Source organism: Zootoca vivipara, chromosome 6 (assembly GCF_963506605.1).
Source record: "Zootoca vivipara chromosome 6, rZooViv1.1, whole genome shotgun sequence".
In the NCBI taxonomy this organism is placed as follows: Eukaryota; Metazoa; Chordata; class Lepidosauria; order Squamata; family Lacertidae; genus Zootoca; species Zootoca vivipara.
The window spans coordinates 48177679-48196612 of NC_083281.1; the positions used below are offsets into that span (position 1 = coordinate 48177679).

General features: G+C 47.7%; 1 protein-coding gene across 1 annotated transcript; it reads left to right on the forward strand.

The window, feature by feature from the left end:
- The first annotated feature begins 599 nt into the window (after nt 1–599).
- LOC118087440 (fatty acyl-CoA hydrolase precursor, medium chain) lies at nt 600–17031 on the forward strand. Its single transcript, XM_035120078.2, has 13 exons — nt 600–819; nt 3982–4186; nt 5078–5216; nt 5979–6112; nt 6313–6466; nt 6818–6919; nt 8564–8671; nt 9795–9926; nt 10151–10231; nt 11090–11237; nt 14634–14783; nt 16255–16327; nt 16447–17031. The coding sequence occupies exons 1-13, from the start codon at nt 741–743 to the stop codon at nt 16622–16624; spliced, it is 1683 nt and encodes a 560-aa protein (XP_034975969.1). The 5' UTR covers nt 600–740; the 3' UTR covers nt 16625–17031.
- Nucleotides 17032–18934: the final 1903 nt, after the last annotated feature.

Consider the following 18934-nt stretch of genomic DNA (forward strand, 5'->3'; position numbering starts at 1 on the left):
CGGCGCTACAATGTCCAGTGCCCTTATTGAACTACAGTTCCCAGGAGTCTTTTAGGGGAAGCTAAGTTTGTCATTGGTACGAGTTTTCGTGTGCATGCACACTTCTTCAGATACCAAGTGTGCATGCACACAAAAGCTCATACCAATGACAAACTTAGTTGGTCGCTAAGGTGCTACTGGAAGGATTTTTTAAAATTTTGTTTCGACTACGGCAGACCAACACGGCTAGCTACCTGTAACTAGAACTACCGGTAGGGGAAGCTGTATGCTTTGGATGCCCTTCAAATGCATGACATGGATCTGCCCACATCAGTTAACATTTTACTTTGACTCTTGGAGGGGAGGGACTGAGGGACGAGGTGCTGACTTTTCCTCCTAGGAGCCTTCCTCTCACCCTTCACAGCACCCAAAGGAACCTGGCATCACCACATGTTCCTTCCTGTTCCTCTGGCAGGAATGCCAGCCAAAGAGGGCACGGTCACACTTTCCTGCTTTAGACTCTGCCCTTTCCATTGGCGCCAGCTGGTTTGGCAGCTTTTGTATAACCTTTCTTCACATTACAGTTAATGATTCCCTTTTGTTGAAAGCTGAATAGTATTAAAAGCTGGTCTAGTATTATTATAGCTTGATGCTAGGTGAATCTGGACGTTTCCCCGGCTTTTATTTGTAAGGGATGCCGATCTTTGCACCCTGCCCTGAAAGCATATAAAGGCCCAGCAGCCCAGGGGCAGTAAAGCATAATGGCATCAGCCCCATGGAGTACCCTGTTCTGGGTTGCTGCAATTAGCACTGTTGGCTTCAGAATCCTTGAAGGCAAAGGTAAGAGGAGTGTTTCATTTTGACTGATAAGTGAAAGAGTGAAATAGCCCCTTGCAATCCACTCTTGAGGAGAGTGAAGAGGAGCATCTCTGTCTGTGTCAGTCACCTCTTTACATTTTTCCAGTTACACCATTTTTGTATTATTATTCCAGTCTGTAGAAGAGACAGTGACATTTCTCAGTAGTAGAACACCTGTCTTGCATGCAGAAGGCCCCAGCTTCAATCCCCAGTGGCATCTCTAGTAGGCTTAGGAAAGCCCCTGTCAGAAACTCCAGCAAACCATTGGCAGTCAGTGTAGACAGTTCTGAGCAAGGTAGATCAATGGTCTGACTTGATCTAAGGGCATCTTCATGTGTTATTCAGAAATACAACTCAGAATGCACCAGCAGCTCCCCCCCACACTTCATCCCTCTCTTGCAAACAGCAGCCCATCTCATTCCTGTGTCTGACACTCTGCATAAGAGCACTTCAGTTGCTCCAACTGCCATTCATCAGGGGGAAAATGGTTGCTGGATTTAAAAAAGATTGGGATGAGGGAGTTGGTTGTGTGTCAGAGAGAGAGAGAGAGAGAGAGAGAGAGAGAGAGAGAGAGAGAGAGAGAGAGAGAGATAGAGAGAGAGGAGGGACTAGAAATTGATTCTGTGATGTGTTCTCTTAGACTTTTCCTCTCTTGGTAAATGTAAAGGGACCCCTGACCATTAGGTCCAGTTGTGACCGACTCTGGGATTGCGGCACTCATCTCGCATTATTGGCCGAGGGAGCCGGCGTACAGCTTCCAGGTCATGTGGCCAGCATGACAAAGCTGCTTCTGGTGAACCAGAGCAGCACACGGAAACACCATTTACCTTCCCGCTGTAGCGGTACCTATTTATCTATTTGCACTTTGACGTGCTTTCGAACTGCTAGGTTGGCAGGAGCAGGGATGGAGCAATGGGAGCTCACCCCGTCGCAGGGATTCGAACTGCCGACCTTCTGATCGGCAAGCCCTAGGCTCTGTGGTTTAACCCACAGTGCCACCTGCGTCCCTGTTTCCTCTCTTACTTGGCAGTAAATCCAATTTTATCTGGAAAATGGATAGGGATGGGTTGGAGATGACAGCTGCAATAAACAAATTCTGCCCTTATTCCCTTATGGGTTACACAAGAGCCCTTGTAGAGTCCTTTGTAGGTTCTCCATCGGTAGGAGAAAATAACAGAGGCCAACCAGAGAATATTGAGAAGCAAAGCAGCTAGTTAACTTGATCTTTATTGAACTGTTGCAATAGGGTGAAGATTTACCAATAGGAGGTGTGGATGGTGGAGAGACAGGGAAAGGCAATTTGTATTGGCTGAAGACTTCGCCACCTCCTGATAGCTAAAGGCATCAAAACAAGTGATATCCCACCACTTAACTGCATGTGCTGGCTTCAGGACCAAAGCCATTGGGGCAGGCTCTTTAGCATTTATTTATACTATCCTCTGCACCGCTTGTTCTTATAAGATTGTCAGTAGTACATATGAAAAGGATCTAGAGGTTTTAGTGGACCACAAGCTTAACATCAGTCAACAGTGTGATGTAGCTGCAAAATAACATAATGCAATTCTAGGGTGCATTAAGAGGAGTAAAGTATACCAATCAAGGGAAGTAATAGTCCCATGGGCGTACCCAGGATCAAAGCTAGGGGGGGCACACTAGCCATGCCCCCCAGCCATGCCCCCCAGCCACCCGATTGGCTAGCTGGCAATGACGTGGCCAGGATCCCCCCAGGAGGCATGGTCAACATCCACGCCCCCCAGAGGAAAGGGGGCCGTTTGCAAGGCAGCACACGGAGCCACCCACGCTTGCACTCCTGCCTCTCCCGCTCCTTTAATGGCAGCGGTGACTAAAACAAGGCAGCAGCAGCGAAACTGCCTCCGTTGAAGCAACCTGGACCTGGACCTGGGCTAACTTCAGCCCACACTCTTTCAAGTCACATGTATGCAAATGAGGTTCCGAAGAGCATTGTGGGGCAGCACTTTCTGTGCTGTGCTCGCTGTGACTTGAAGGAGTGTGGGCTGAAATTGGCCCAGGTCCAGGTTTTTTTCAATGGAGGCAGCTTCGCTGCCGCTGCTGCTATTTCGCTTCAGCCAAGCAGGCTGAGGAGGAGCACAGCAGGCAGCGTCCCTGCCTGTCCTCTCCAGCTGCCCTGCTTCTGGGGGGGCAGCTGCCCCCCTGCCCTATGCTGGGTACGCCCATGGATAGTCCTGTTCTGTTCTGCCTTGGTCATACCACACCTGGAATACTGTGTCCAGTTTTTGGCACCACAATTTAAGAAGACTATTGACAAGATGGAATATGTGCAGAGGAAGGCAATCAAGGGTCTGGAAACCAAGCCTTATGAGGAACTGTTGAGGGTATTGGGTATTGGGTATGTTTAGCCTGGTAAGGAGGAAACAGAGAGGAGACATGATAGGCATCTTCAAATATCTAAAGGGCTGACACATGGAGGATAGAGCAAATTTGTTTTCTCCTGCTCCAGAGGCTAGGACCCAAACCAATGGCTCCAGGTTACAAGAAATGAGATTCTGACTCAACACCAGGAAGATATTTCTCACAGTAAGCGCTGTTTGTCAGTGGAACAGACTCCCATGAGATGTGATGCACTCTCATTCTTTGGAGGTTTTAAAGCAGAGGTTGGATGGCCATCTAGTTAATTTAGTTGAGATGAGATTCCTGCATTGCAGGGGGTTGGGCTCGATGAGCCTTGGGGTTCCCTCCAACTCCACAGTTCCATGATTTTTACCAGGTGACTGCAAGTCCTTTGGGATGATCCGCAGGGCTGTTGTCTGAAAGATTCTTTCAGTGTATTACTTTTGTTTCTGGTTTATTTGTTTTTAAGCTCAGTGTTTAACAGAAAGAGCTGCCAACGTTTAAAATGAAATAGTATATTTTTTAAAAGCTATAACCAGAGAAAACCCACTTTAACTCAAAGTGCTGATAGCAGAGGATGGCTGCTCTCATGTCCTTTGTGTGGAGGGAGAAGGGAGGCTGCTTTTGGCTTTGCACGGATCCTTTCTAGGGGAGGGGTGTGGTCAAGCCCAATGCTCTCTGGTCCCCTGGTTTTATATAATTCTATACCTTTGCCTCTATGTTTGCGATTTCACACATTTTAAAAAACTTTATTTGTATGCACGCATTGTGTAGGTCCAGAAGGCGCCCACCCAGAAGTGGCCACAAAATATGGATGGCTTCGAGGGAAGCAAGCAAGTGTAAAGGGCACAGAGCGGCTGGTCGATGTCTTCCTGGGCATCCCCTTTGCAAAGCCTCCCACTGGCCCCTTGAGATTCTCCTCACCTCAACCGCCTGAGCCATGGGGTGGCGTGAGAGATGCTACCACGTACCCAGCGGTGTAAGAGATCCTCTTGGCTGCGGTGGGGAAATAAAAACCAGCAGAGAGGAATGTTTGAGGGGAGGTGCTGGGAACCACCAGCATGTTTTCATCATCATCTTTTTTTAAAGGATTTATTTATTTTATTTTTTTGAGAAAGAAATCACTGGAAACAAAACAGGTCTAACTGCTGAAAGAAAATTCTGTTTTAGCTTAACACGAACACCACAGAAATTCCAATATCTGCAACCTTAATGGGTCAGAGCAGTCCAGACGTTTCAGCAGCCAGCCTGGCCTCAGCCATTGGAGGCTGAGAGCTCTTTCACTGTTAATCCCACAACATTTTAGCTGCATTCAATAAATTCACAATTACTTATTTGACCACGTTAGACAAATAATTTGCAATGGTATTAATTCAATGCTAATGGGCTCTAAACTCAGGGTGGTTAATTATTTGAGATAAGGCATGGCATATTATGTTCCAATAAGCTTGTGGAGGCTAATAGTCCCATCACATTTGTAGCACATCTTTCCTAAGACATCTATATTCCCAGCATTTAAATCTATTAACAGAGGATATCCTGTTTTCAGACTAAAACAGTTTATACTGAATTCCCTGAACAGAAAGGCTGAGTGGTCCTGCTCTGATTGACTGGAACATTGTCACCCGTTTTCTAAGATTAGAATGTCAAGAAGACCCCTTTCTTGTTGCCTTTTTTAAATAAAACTTTGAACAGGTGATTAAGTCCAAACCTTTGCCAATAAACCTTTAAACTGGCCTGTGTCAGTTTCTCCCTGACATCACCTCTCGTGACCTCTTGCAAATTATTATCTTTATATTTGAGCTAGTGCTGTATATTCACTCTGTTATTTCCAAAGTAATGCCGAGTGTGGGGGGTGTCCTTTCTGCAGGTGCCCCCAGGATCTGGATATACTCAAAGGAATTCAGAAGAGATGGAAAGAAAAGCACCCGCCCTTCCGAAGTTCCGAGGACTGTTTGTACTTAAACATTTATACTCCCGCAGATTCCCCCAAGGCATCTAAGTTGCCAGTAAGCACATATTTTAAATGGACTGAAAGCAGCGTTGCAAAGTAAGGTGGCTGACAGCAGATTCTGGGTTGATGGCAGTGGCTCTAGCCAATGTCATTTTACTCTGAAGAGTCTTCTGCCTCTCGTGTTCTTACAAAGGGCAATTTTGATTGGTTGCGCCACATCCTTTCTTTAATTGTTCTGAATAAAATAAAATAAAAACTGGATGACTGCATCTTGAACTGCACCCAAAACTAAATGGTCGCGAGGTCTTTTGTTGCAAAATTGCCTGTCTACGATGATGCAATACAGTGCGTCTTTCCCAGCCATTACAAGATAGTCTATATGTCCAATTATTATATGCAATTTATTTCAAAAACATTTTATGAAAAATGCTCTCTAGCAACCTTCCGGTCATTCCTATCGCCCCAGCCTTACAAAAGCTTAAAAATGAGCCAGAATCCCAACGTTTGAGAGCCTTGGTAGAATATAAGGTCCCTGAAATTACGATCAATGTTGCCAAATTCTGTGTAGCTGCTATTAGACGCAGGAAACAAGAGCTTTCCAATGTCAATACGCAGGCGAATGCGAATATTTAGTTTTATTTATGTCCTTTACAGTGTTGTCATGGCCTAATTTGTATTGAAATTGTCCTCTGTTTATCCCTGTGTTATCCTTCTTTGATCAGTTGTATGAGTCGTTTTGGTCTGTGACCGTTTAATAAAATTTGATTTGATTTGATTTGACTTCCGGTCATTCCCTGCCACCCCTGTTCTTTTGAAGGTGATGGTGTGGATTCACGGAGGGAATATGATATTTGGGGCTGCTTCCAGGTTTGATGGTTCCGCGCTAGCTGCCTACGAAGATGTGGTGGTGGTCATCCTTCAGTACAGGCTGGGCATTTTGGGGTTCTTCAGGTAAGATTCTTTGGCTAAAGGTATTCCAGGACCCTTTTCACTGGAGGGGTGTTGGGTTGACCCGTCATGTCAGCTCTTCTTGCCACTTGTGCATCCGAAACCCTCAAAAGGACCTGGCATTGAGTCAAAAGTGGCAACCTTTTCTCCAAAATCCACCTGAGCGCTGAGCTTGCTGCTCCTTGCCAACGGTTTCCTTTCAGCACAGGGGACGAGAATGCTAGAGGGAACTGGGCCCTTTTGGACCAGGTGGCAGCTCTCCAGTGGATCCAGGAAAACATCAGAGATTTCAGGGGCGATCCGGAATTGGTTACTCTCTTTGGTGTCTCTGCAGGATCTATGAGTGCTTCAGCCCATGTGAGTTCCAAAATGTTATATGGTGGGGGTTTCTATTGTAGTAATAGGCTGCTTAATTATCAGGTGGACATTTTACAAAACATACAATAATGATCTCAGACATTCTCTCAAAGCTGTGGAAAGGATGGGTGGGGGTAGCAGTCACTGCTAACTTGCAGAACCCATGTAATCATGGCACATAAAGTGGCCCTTTTCGCTCTGGCTGCAAGAAAGATTAGGATTAAGGAATTGGATGCAATAGTTGTAAGTTCTATGGGGACTCAAAAGGCCTAAATTGATATTCAACGCTTTTGTTAGGTCAGCAGCAGGGCATAATGTCTGTTGCCAATGATGTCCTTTCTCCTCTGCCAGGTTATGTCTCCCTTGTCAAAGGGTTTATTCCACAGAGCCATCCTGGAGAGCGGTGTCTCACAGCTTCCAATAGTCTTTCAGAACAGGTCTCAGTCTGCTGAAGTAGGTTTGTTTGTTTGACCGGATGAGACCAAAATGTTTTTTGTCCCAAGGACACTGGTTTTTTCTTTTCTTTTTTAAACACAGCCCAGGTGGCAAAAGTTGAGTGGAGCCCCCCAGTGGCATGAATGCAGGGCAGGGCCGGCTCACACATGAGGTAGGCTGAGGCAACCGCCCCAGGTGGTGAAACTCCAAAAGGTGGTGCCCTGAAGGCACCCTGTCCCCCTTGCTGCCTCCACCTCTGGCAGAAAAGAAGCAGTGGCTACTTCCGGTGAGCTCTTGCCAAGATCTTACTGAAATCTTATGAGATCTCACTACAACCCACCACCACAGCTTCTCTCAGTACCATGACTGGAATTAGTAACAGGTAACAGGTGTGGCACAGAGCCAATCTGGAGTAAAACAAAAGGACCCCAGGTAGTAACAATACGCACTCTTGCCCTTTAGAAATGGAGGTGTGAGGTATGTTGTGCTGGTTTCGGCTGAGGGAGAGGGACCACTCATATAGGGATGGTCCTGTTGGTAGTTAGACGGGAGGAGGCCTGCCAAGGAGCATAGCTGCCAAGTATCCCGTATCCGCCGGGAAAACCCCTTTTTTCTCACCGTTTCCCGGCGGCCTCCCGTTTGGCAGAAAATCCCGGCATTGTCCCTTAAATTCGCTTCTTCCCGGCGGTCATTTTTCTGGTGCCGCTTTGCCCTTCTATGGGTACCAGAAAATGGCGGCGCCGGCGCCGGAAGTAGCTTTTACGTGTTTCCGGTCATGCGCGGAAGTGACTTCCGGCGCTGGCGCCGCCATTTTCTGGTGCCCATAGAAGGGCGAAGCGCCACCGGAAGTCGCGTCACGCAACTTCCAGTCATGCACGCGCTGCCGATCCCAGATCTTTACGATCCGGACTTGGCAGCTATGCCAAGGAGATGTGATTAAAATGGGTCCCTCAGCACCCTGGCAGGGCCCTACTCCTATAGGGTGAGGGTGGTGGGCCGTTCATGCCCACTATGAACCCAGATGGTTGGGCAATGGGCAGGCTGCTCCTAGGGGCCTGAAAATAACACACTGACACACTGGGGAATTTTTAATGTGAGCATATTGGTCTTGGGGCCTACACTCGATGAGGTCAAGATGTACTGTAGACTCAAAACACCTGTTCCTTGGGGTCAGGGATAAAAGGACAGGCAAAACTATTGCTTTCTGTCACCAGGGTTCCAGCATTCTTAGGGACATGCAGGCACTGAAACCTGCTGAAACCTGTTCCTTCAGATCAGGGGCACTGGGGCACCTAGAGAGGTTAAATAATACCCCAAAATGACATTTTTTGTCATTGGGGCCCCGAAAGTTCCAGGGCAACACAGAAGGTTGGGCAGCCTTGAAACCCTTTCCATCGGGTTCTTTGGCGACAAGATGAATGCATACTGGGGTCACAATTCACCCCAAAAGCCATGTTTAAGGCTGGCACACGACAATAGTTGCTTTCGGGCAGAATTCTAAAGTGACCATCAAAGGGAGGTGGGAATTACAGTGAAAATGGGGTGGGGCACTTATCACTTTTAGTTTGACAAATGGTGGGCTCTCTGTTCTCCACCCTTTGAATGCTTAGTCTGCCAGCGATGGCAGCAGATAAGAGTTCCTGTCATTGTGTACATATACAGAAAATTGCCCGTATCTTTGGCTGTGAGATGACCACTTCAGCTGCCTTAGTCCAGTGTCTCCGGCAGAAGAGTGAGCAGGAGCTGATCCATGCTGACTTTAGCTTGCAGGTAAGTGACATGAGTGGTCGGGAAAGAGCCCCCACCCCAAGCTGGGGCCTTGATGCCCTGCTCAGTCGTTTCTCCCCTCCTAGCAAGGGGAACCATCTAGAGGGCTCATTAAGACCTTCTGCTCCAAGTGTGTATTGCTGTTTATGAGAGGGCAAGGAGGAATGGACCAGCCCGTCTTATAGCTTCCTTTTTGTCCTAGTGTACAGTGGTACCTCTGGTTACGAACTTAATTCATTCCGGAGATCTGTTCTTAACCTGAAACCATTCTTAACCTGAGGTACCACTTTAACTAATAGGGCCTCCCACTGCTGCTGCACGGCCGCCCTGTTCTCATCCTGAGGTAAAGTTCTTAACCTGAGGTATTACTTCCAGGTTAGCGGAGTCTGTAACCTGAAGTGTTTGTAACCCGAGGTACCACTGTAATATAAATACGGAATACAAAAAGTGCAGAAATTGGATTTAAATACATGTTTGTGTAGATGTCTAAACAGATATTTTATTTGATCAGAATATTATTATTGTTGATTTATTAATCTCAAGGCGATGTACAATAAAAACAACTAAAAACAGACAAAAACTGTGGAGCACATCAGTTTCCTTGGTGCTCTGGTGTCCTGCGTGCCTTGAAACAGGAGGGTTGGTGCTAGAGCTCAGGCGGCGTAAGACTTGGTCCAAACCTGTCTGAACAGGGTGAGGCTGCAGCATTGTGCCCGCTAAACAGTTGGCAGAGAGATGGGGAGAGTACAACTTTGCTTGTTCTTCTCGATCTCTTGGCGGCTTTCAATGCCATTAACCATAACAGCCTTCAGGAGTCACTCAAGGAAGTGGGGTTTGGGGGCACTGTGCTTCCTTGGTTCTGCTCATGAGAAGCTACTCATGGTTCCATCTTGTTCCCCATGCTACTGAACATCTATGAAGCTGCTGGGGGAGTTGTCATCAGGAGTTTTGAAGGCGCCACCAATAGGCAGGTGACACCCAGCTCTCTCTCTCTCTGCTCCACCTGAATCAGGAGAGGCAACTGAGGTGCTAGACAGGCTGAGCACATCATTCCTCCCGGCCTATTTTGGTGGGGGGTGGGCCTGGGCCCTTCAGTTAAACGCTTCCTTTCTTTCCCTTTGCTCAGGGCATGGGGCCATCTTTGGACGGTGTGTTTATGCCGAAGACCCCAGAGGAGATTCTGGCTGGGAGGGAGGGCAGTGCTGTGCCCCTCATGGTCGGAGTCACCAACCATGAATTTGGCTGGAATTCACGTGTGGTAAGATCCCGCTAGCGAAGCCTTTTCTTTCTCCCCCCAAATGTCTGCATGAAATCCCTGTCACAAGAGGAGCCTCACAATTAGGCTATGGATTTAATGGTTGGTGGTGGCTTCTAAGCACAAACATTGGTTCACGGTGGGCAATAATTAACATTCCCAACCAAGAATTAATCTGGAGTTTCTCTCAAAGGCACAGCTAACCCTTCTTTTCTTTTTTGATGCAGACTGGGTCCCTGGATGGGATTAAGGAAGTGGGAGACAGGGACAGAATCCGTACTACTTTAGAAGCAATCCTCCCCATTTTGGTAACTATTTATTTTGTTGATTTGCATCCTTTCTCTGAGAAACTTTGAGAATAAATATTCTGCAGTATGGTGCCTTTGGATCTTGTCTGCCCCCTCCTCCCACTAGATGAGATAGGATTGATTACGAGCACCACCCTGTAGATGTTTACCTGGATGGGACAACTCATGCCTAGGCTGAGCGGGTGAATGGTCATGGGGGGATTAGGACCCAGAGGAGTCCTTTCCTGACTTCATAGGGATGGAATGGGGGCTCTGGCATTAGCTCTGATGGTTGCTTGCAGGGTTGGCAGAGGAGGAGGAGGAGGGGGAAAGAGCGGGAACTTACCCCTGTCCCTCTCCTTCTCATGAGGCCATTGGAAGCAGCTGCTTATGGGGTGGGGGGAAAGTTTCACAGCCCTAACATGTTCCCAGCCAGTGGCCTTCCCCAAACCCCCTGAGATTGTTCCTGACCCAATGCTGGGAGGGGGCCGTAGGGCTTCTGCTTCGGTTCCATTCAGAAGGACATGGGTGTAGCAGTGGCAGGGTGTGAGGGGGGAGAATCACCTTTTGACTCCCTTTCCCAAGGTAGGGCAGTCATGATGCCCAAGATCAGTTAGGGTTACACCAGCACACCCTTCTTAGCCCCCTCTAACATGGAGGGGAGTGCTTTCCAGAACCCCAAGGCAAATTTATCAGAGGGTGAACAGAAATAGCATCCAGTTCATTAGTCCCTCCCCAGCGGCTGGCTTTTCTTGGTCAACCTGCTTCTTACACACTTGTAGCACGAATCAAGTAACAAAGGGCACGTTTGAGAAAGGAGGGGACACCCCCCCGTCCCAGCAACGGCCATTTCCCGCCATCTCTTTTCTTCTCTCTCAGGGGATCCCACTTGAACTCCTGCCAATGGTACTTGAGGAGTACCTTGGGGACACCAACGACCTGGATGAGCTCAGAGATGGGTTCCTGGACTTGATTGGAGATGTGTTCATTGTTATCCCATCCATAAAAACATTACGGTATCACAGAGGTAAAAAGAGTGTCCCCTACCCCCGCCAGGTGTTACTTATAATAAAGTCTCCTCTTGACATTAAAGCACCTGTCCATTTGAGGCACACCATTTCCCTCAGAGGATCCCCAGAGCCAGACTGTGAGGTGTCTGGAGTTTGACTCCAAGAGACTCTCTGCGTAATTTCTTCAGTTCACCTTTACTTGTGTTCACAGTTTCCAAGTGCTGGCATGGCAAGCAAGCATTGCCCCCCCCCCGCCACTTCAGTAATTTAAACTGTAAACTCATGACATCCAGTAGGTCTGTAATTCCTTTTGTCTAAGATTTACATAAGCTGGCACCACAACTGCTTTGAGGGAGAAGATCAGATTTATCCATGTGAGTAAATAGGCAAGAGGGGTCAGCATTTTAGCTGAGTAGTTCGGATGGGAGGGAGAATTTAATTGTTCTGGTTTAAATTGTACTATAGGGCACAATATCTGCTTCTGATACCAGATTTACTTCTTGCAAACCACTAGTGGAACACATCACATAGGCATTCTGCAGCTCATGCGTCGCATCACTGAAGTTCAGAAGACATTTTGGTCCTAAGTACCGTAACTGTGGGGATGCAGCAATTATTTCCTTCATCTGTGTTGTCAAGGGCTCCTGTGATGATGCCCCAGAATTGCAATCATTAATCTGTGTAGCTGCGATTTGAGTTCCTAGCTAAGTTTCCCCAGCTCCTGTGTGGTGTTTCTGTCCTAGTTAAAAGCTTTTTGCAACTATTTCTCAGCTGTGCATAAGTCCTAGTCAGTTCTCAGCAACCTTTGGTTCTTGGCCTGGTTATAGTGGAGAGCTTTGCTTTCTGTGGCACGTGATTTATGTGAGCGGCCGAGAGAGCAATCACACCCAGAACCTTCCTCACAAGGCACACCCCCACCCCCAATCGTTGGGGGTCACATAAGCTTCTATGCTTACCAAAGGAGAGTACACTTGGCTGGGTTCAATGCCAGCTTCTTTGATCCCTGGGCAAACAAGACGAGTAAATCATTCCTGAATTGGATTAAAGCCTGTGGGTGAAAAAGGCCAAGGTATGAACTTCCTCACCCATTAGCAGATACTGTACAGGCCTGGTCAAAGATGTGGGCTGACTGAGCCACTGGGAGCAGGTCATGAAGAAGTCCCACAGGGAGTAACATGAGATTCTGGTGCAAGGGCTACACCCATCTCACAAGTGCCTGCATAACCCCCGTTGCACCTTTTCAGGGTTTCTCTTTTCAATTGCACTAAATCTGCAAAGTAGTTTTTCAAAGCCTTTGGTTCATAGGCTTTGTATGTTTCTACGGATCTAGATAATGTTTGCGTTTAAATGGAAAGTGTGTTACAAGCTGCTAGGCAAAGCTCCTAAGAACAGGTGCTCAGCATCAAGTCCTTGGATCAACTCTGCCTATTTAGTCCATCTATGCCAGCAGTGGCTCTCTGGTGTCTGATGCTGGGAGAGTTTTCCCCTCTCCTCTCCTCTCCTCCTCTCCTCCCATCCTGATCCTTTTCCCTGGAGGTGGGACCTTCAGCTCTTCTGCATGCAAGATAGGCCTCGTGGTGCTGAGGTACAGACAGTCCAGCTTCTGCGGAGGGGTCATTGGTGGCATCTTTCTGAACCACCAAGCCAAACACATGCTCCTCCCTCCCCTGTTTGTCAACCTTTGAGGGCTGCTGTCATCCAAGTGGGGTTGAAACTCATCCTGACAAGGCTGTGGGCAGATGGTCTCCAGATTCAGAGGAATGGTGCACAGTCTGCTCTGGACAGGGTTGACCTCCCTCGAAAGAGCTGAGGGATTCTCCTGGATCCAACTTTGTCGCAGGAGACTCAAGCAGCCTTTGTGGCTGCAGACCCTTTTGTCAGCTGAAAGGGGTGATCGGAAGTATTTTGCTTTTGGGGGTCATTTACATGGGGATGGTGTGGAAACTCCCCCAAGGTCAGATGAGGGTCAGAGTTGAAATCTTAGAACCTTAGTGGTGGGTGGCTTTACCTTTAAAAACAAACAGGTTGAGGATGTTTTTCCTTTCCCCTTTTTCTAACAGCATGTCCCACAGGAGCACGCAGAAAAAGAATGTAACTACAGTGGTGCCTCACAAGACGAATTTAATTCGTTCTGTGAGTCAATTCGTTTTGTGAAAAATTCATCTTGTGAATCCCATAGGAATGCATTTTTTTGCCCATAGGAACACATTAATTGAATTTCAATACATTCCTATGGGAAACTGCGATTCGCTAGACGAATTTTTCACAAAACTAATTCGTCTTGCGAGGCAACCTCGCAAAACCCATTCGTCTAGCGAAAGATTCGTCTAGCAGGGCATTAGTCTAGCAAGGTACCACTGTAGTACCATGTTTCTCCAAAAATAAGACACTTATATTTATTTTTCCTAAAAAAACACACGGTGGCTTATTTTCAGGGGATGTCTTATTTATTTATATTAAGTACAGTATGGTACAGTTTAACCTACAAGGTTAAACTGCCTATCACTATGGCTTATTTTCGGGGTATGGCTTATTTTCAGAGAAACACGGTAGCACTGTTCCCTGGGGTGTTCTGGGATAGTGGGAAGGGATGAATGGCTGCCTCTCTGAGCCAATGACCTTTGGAGACATCTTGGAAGCTTCAGTCAGTACAGACGTCAGCAGGCAGGATTTTGACTGGCCCAGAGGGCAGTAGCATGCTGTCCCTTCAGGAGGCAAGTCATGAGGCCGCAGCGTGAGGAGGAGGCTGTGTGAGTGGACTGGAAGGAGCTGCTTTGGATCACGTGCCTGTAGGAGCAGTTGGCCCTACAGACTCCGCAAGGCCAGGGAAATCCTCTCTGATGTGTACTAGCAGCCAGGGATGACACACGAAGAAGCTGATCTTTCTGTTTTCCCCATAATCTATAGGTTCCCAGCATCACAGTGCATTGTCATAATTACACACAGTTTTTGGAAGGCCTCTGGGCACCTGGAGGAGGTTCTGCCTTCTCCCAGACCACAAACTGTTGAGGACTGCAAAGGTCTATTCTAGGCACTTCTCTGGCTTCTCATTGGCAGAGGTGAAGTGGGTGAAAAAGAAAGGAGGGGGGCATTCCAGCTGTGGCACCTCCACCTGTGGAATGTCCTCCACAGGGAAGCTGGACCGAGGGTGCCAACATTGTTTTCTTTTAGATGTGAAAGCCTTATAATTTCCCCTGGGGCTTTTTGAAGCAGAGAGTGCCTAGTGAGCTGAAATGAAGCCTCCCTGGATCTTACCAGAAAACCCCTCTGATTGTACAGGAGACCCTTCAGACCTGAATCGAAGGCTGCCCCCTACCTAACAGCTGAAAGGCAAAGGACAGGCAGCCACCGTCCTTAGGGAATGCACTGCTTTCTTCTCTCTCAGCCTCGATCTCCTTTTGTTCCCTCTTTAGAGACCGGGGCTCCCACTTACTTCTTTGAGTACCAGCACCGTCCCAGTTTGTACCACGATACCAAACCAGACTACGTGAAAGCGGATCACGCAGATGAAGTTGGGTTCGTCTTTGGAGGGCCGTTTCTCACTAGTGACATTCGCCTGCATGGTAAAAAGCGGCTATCCTGTGACCAGGACTTGCTTTTGGGGGAGGTTGCTGTAGGGTGGGTCAGCTTCCAGGCGCGGGAGGCAGGCATGGTGCCCCCCCCAAGCATGTTGGGTTTGCCGTCATCTGCGGTGCTGAAACTCTTTTGGCGTGACAGGGATTTGGTGCCTACAGATTACGCTAAGAATTGGCGGCAGAGGTGGACAGACTGATCACCTGCCCTTTTCGCTTTTCTAATTAACAGTTTGCATGTTGTTTTCTAGGGATATAGTACATTCAAAGTGAAATGAAACCAAAGGGTGATGTAGCAAGGCTCACTTTAGGCGGAGGACATGGGAAGGGCCTGAGCGGTTCTTATAGGGGTGGCCCACTTTCTGGGGCTCTGCTGGGCACCTAACCAACAGTGGGGATGGAGGAAAGTAGCAGGAAGCCACTCCTGCCTGTGGTCAGTAGAGGGCAGGCAAGGACCAGAAAACCCCCAAACCAGTTCACCTTCAACTGGGGGTGAGGAGAGGATGAGGAGGGCACCTCCTTCTTCATTGTTAGGCAAGAGAAGCTAGTAGGATACTGGCACTCATCCAAACTAGCCGCCCCCGCCCTGCCCCAAAGAAATCCAATCTTTACTGCTGAATTGGAGAAAACATCTCCAGATTGATGCCTGCTCCAATTTATTGCTAAAGAGCAGGTTTTCCTGGACAAGCGGGAACCTGCTCGGACCCACACATTCGAGGCACAGGACAAGTGCAACTCTGGATGAGCCCTGGGCTGTGCTTCAAGAGAGGCTCCCACCTCCAGGACTTCCCCATCTTTGCCTCTCTGGGAGGCAGCTTACCCCCTCACTCCCCCCCCCTCTGCCAAGTGTTTTGAGTGGCCTTTTCTTCTCCTGCAGTCCCCTCTGGGCATTTGGCCTGGGGCATGGCTCCGGCACAACCCCAGGACACCTGGCCCATCACATCCAAACACTTCTGCAGCCTCTGCCTTGACATGGACAAATCTATATATTCTTGTGAGGTTTCCCTGCCCATTTCAGAACAGAGCACCACCGGCCATGTGGTGCAGGGCTGTCAGGCAAGACTACACATTGAACCAGACCTCCTTCTTTGGAGATCACTCGTAGCCGAGTAAGATTGTCTTTCATGAACATAGGCTTAACAGTGAGTCCGTAAGTGACTGTGGAGGCCAAGGTTTCCAGGCAGGAGTTGATCATGGACACGGCTTGCAAACATGCCCTCCTTTTAGCTTGTTTCTCCTTTCAGCCCTGAGTTCATGCTTCTTCAAAGTCCACGACACCTTTGTTAAAGGCTGTTCTCCAATTGGAGTGCTTGCAGATCACTACAAATGACAGGCACTGTTTCATGCACAAGCTTTCCTGCAGATATTCTGATGGATGCTGCAGCATGTGTGCCTGTGGGAGTGGATTTGTATTTCCAGCGATCCCAGCTGTGTAATGAACTTCCCTCCCTCTGTTCTTCAGGTGATGCCACGGAGGAGGAGAAAGTTCTTAGCAGAACCATGATGAAATACTGGGCTAACTTTGCTCGCAGCGGGTGAGTCATGGGCCACCGTGATAGTTATGGGGGTGTGTGTGGTGTGGCTGGCTGGAAGGCATGTAGGGTGCCTTGGCAGACATGACAGAATGTTTGTCTGTTGTTGGTTCTGCTCCTAGAAACCCAAATGGAGAAGGCTTGGTAGAGTGGCCGGCCTATAACACCCAGGAGGAGTATCTAGAGATAAATCTGAAGCAGAAAGTCTCACTGAAGCTGAAAGAGAAAAAAGTGGAATTTTGGCTGAAGACTGTCCCTGAGAAGGTGGATGAACTGAGAAGAAAACACACGGAATTGTAATTCACAAGCAACTATGGACAATAGAGCACTAAAATGACATATAATACTGTAGTTACTTGTTAAAATATATTTTCCCACAAAACAAATACAGCATATTTTTTTATGCTGAGCTGCAAAATGATGGAGAGTAGGTAATAAAGAAAAATTAGTTAAATAAACATCTTTATCTTGTAAATTACAGTATGTTTATTCCTTTCCTGCAGGAGGTATACACATTGTTACTAAGCCTAGATAAAAGTACATTTTGTTTAATGCAGTGTTTAGTTTCAGATCTTTGCATTGTCAAAAGTATCCAGTAACATAGTTCTGATTTACAAAACTTGAAAAATAATTATAAAAATGAATATAGTGTTAGATTTAGACTTTCAGAATAAAAGGATGCCACCCCCCACCCCCCCAGAAAAGTGTCTGTTCATTGGTCTTCCTTCAAAGGTTTCACCCTTCACAAAAGGCTCAAGTAGGCTGGTGGGGCAGCCTCTAGTTTTTTAAAGGGGCAAAATGCAAGAGATTGTCCCCCAGTTTTGGATCAGGACTGTGTGCTTGACCCATACCTCCATGTGTCCCTGTTATGCACCAACACACATGCAAACATGTAACAACAGAAACATGCTATTTCAAAATATTGGGCCTACAGTGACTATGTACCAGAGAAAGTTAGCAAAACATCCTGTTGCCCCAATGTGGATAAAAACAAAAGACGGCTTATTATCACATAGTGCCAAGATAGTTGCACCTGTGCTGGGTGAAACTGCAAAAAACAAAGCAAAACAAAAACTACAGATAATTAATTGGCTAGTCCGTTGAAAAGTGGAGCATGGACTCCACAAACACACCACCCTGTCCAGACTAACAGCTTACACCAACTCATTTCTATGGGCAGACTAGGTTGGGGGGGTGGAGATCCCCCCACTGGCATAGTGTGGGTTGCCAGCATCTGGGGCAAGGCAAATATCCCTGCACCACCCGCCGATAGGTTGGAACGAAGGGGAAATAGTACAGCGACCTGCCTGAGTGGCAGTCACGGTGCCCCATGAGTGTCAAGCATGGCGGAGAACAGGACGGGTGATTGGTCAGGAGCAGGTATCTTTAAAAAGCCTGTGTGGAGCATGCCCTGGCAACCAGCCATTGCCCAAATCCACTCCTCCGTTTGCCCACGCAGACATTGGGATATTTTCTGTGTGAGGGGAAAGGTGGGCTATTTTTTATTACCGGTATTACTACTTTTCATTTCTTTTTGGAATTTTGTGTCCCTAAGAATTTGGCACCCAGCACAACTGCTGCTGTGGCCCCACCCATGCTATGCCACTAGGTCTTCTGTTCCCATTTAAGGAGCAGGGAGGGGCACTAAGGGTGCAGAAGATGGAGCTGCAGTGGAGGGCGGGACAGACAACAGGAATGCACATGAGCTGTGCAGGGGCAGAAAGGACTGCGAGACCTGGGAAATGAAGCAGGTGGAAAGCAATGGAAGGCTGCAAGTGCTGAGAGGAAGCACTTTCCCCAATCAGAGACCTGTGGCTGTGTGTTGGAGTTATCGGAGGTGCTAGGCATAAACCTTCTCAAACCAGCCACAGCCTGCAAATGTGGGTCGTCTCCCAAAGCCGTGGTGATGGGTGGCCAGATGCAGGCACCCCTTCACAGGCTGCCCTGAGCCCTGCATGGTGTGGTGCTCAGAACATGTGCTCTCCTCAAATCCTTCCAAAGAAGCAAAAAAACAAACAAACAAAAAACCACCCACACAGATAATTAACCAGAAGGGAAAGCAGGTGTCTAGAGCTTTGCACCAGAATGAAGAAAGGCAACCAATACAAGGAGAAGGGAAGTGTGGTGGAGAGAAGTCGGAGAGGGAAACATGATGGCCCCAGAGAAGTCTGTTCTGGAGCATCCCATAGCAGTGGCTGGAAGACTTAAAAGGACAGTGACTTAAATAATTTGAAATAAAATAAAAAAAATTCCTTCCAGCAGCATCTTAGAGACCAACTAAGTTTGTCATTGGTATGAGCTTTCCTGTGCATGCACACTTCTTCAGATACACTAAAACAGAAGTCACTAGATGCTTATATATAGTGAGAGGGTGGGGAGGGTATTATTCCCTCCCTTTGGTGGGAGTGGGTGATTGACTGACTGTGTTGTCAATCACCCACTCACCCACAACAAGAGAGCTCCAGGTAAAAATACAAGTGGAGAATCCGAAGCTGAAGAATTGCAAACAACTGTAGATTCCTTTCCTGTACTGATGAGGACAGAGGTTGCTGATAAGATGCTCCTCCTACCCCACACTGGGGCTAATTAATGGCCAAGGAGGGGCATGCA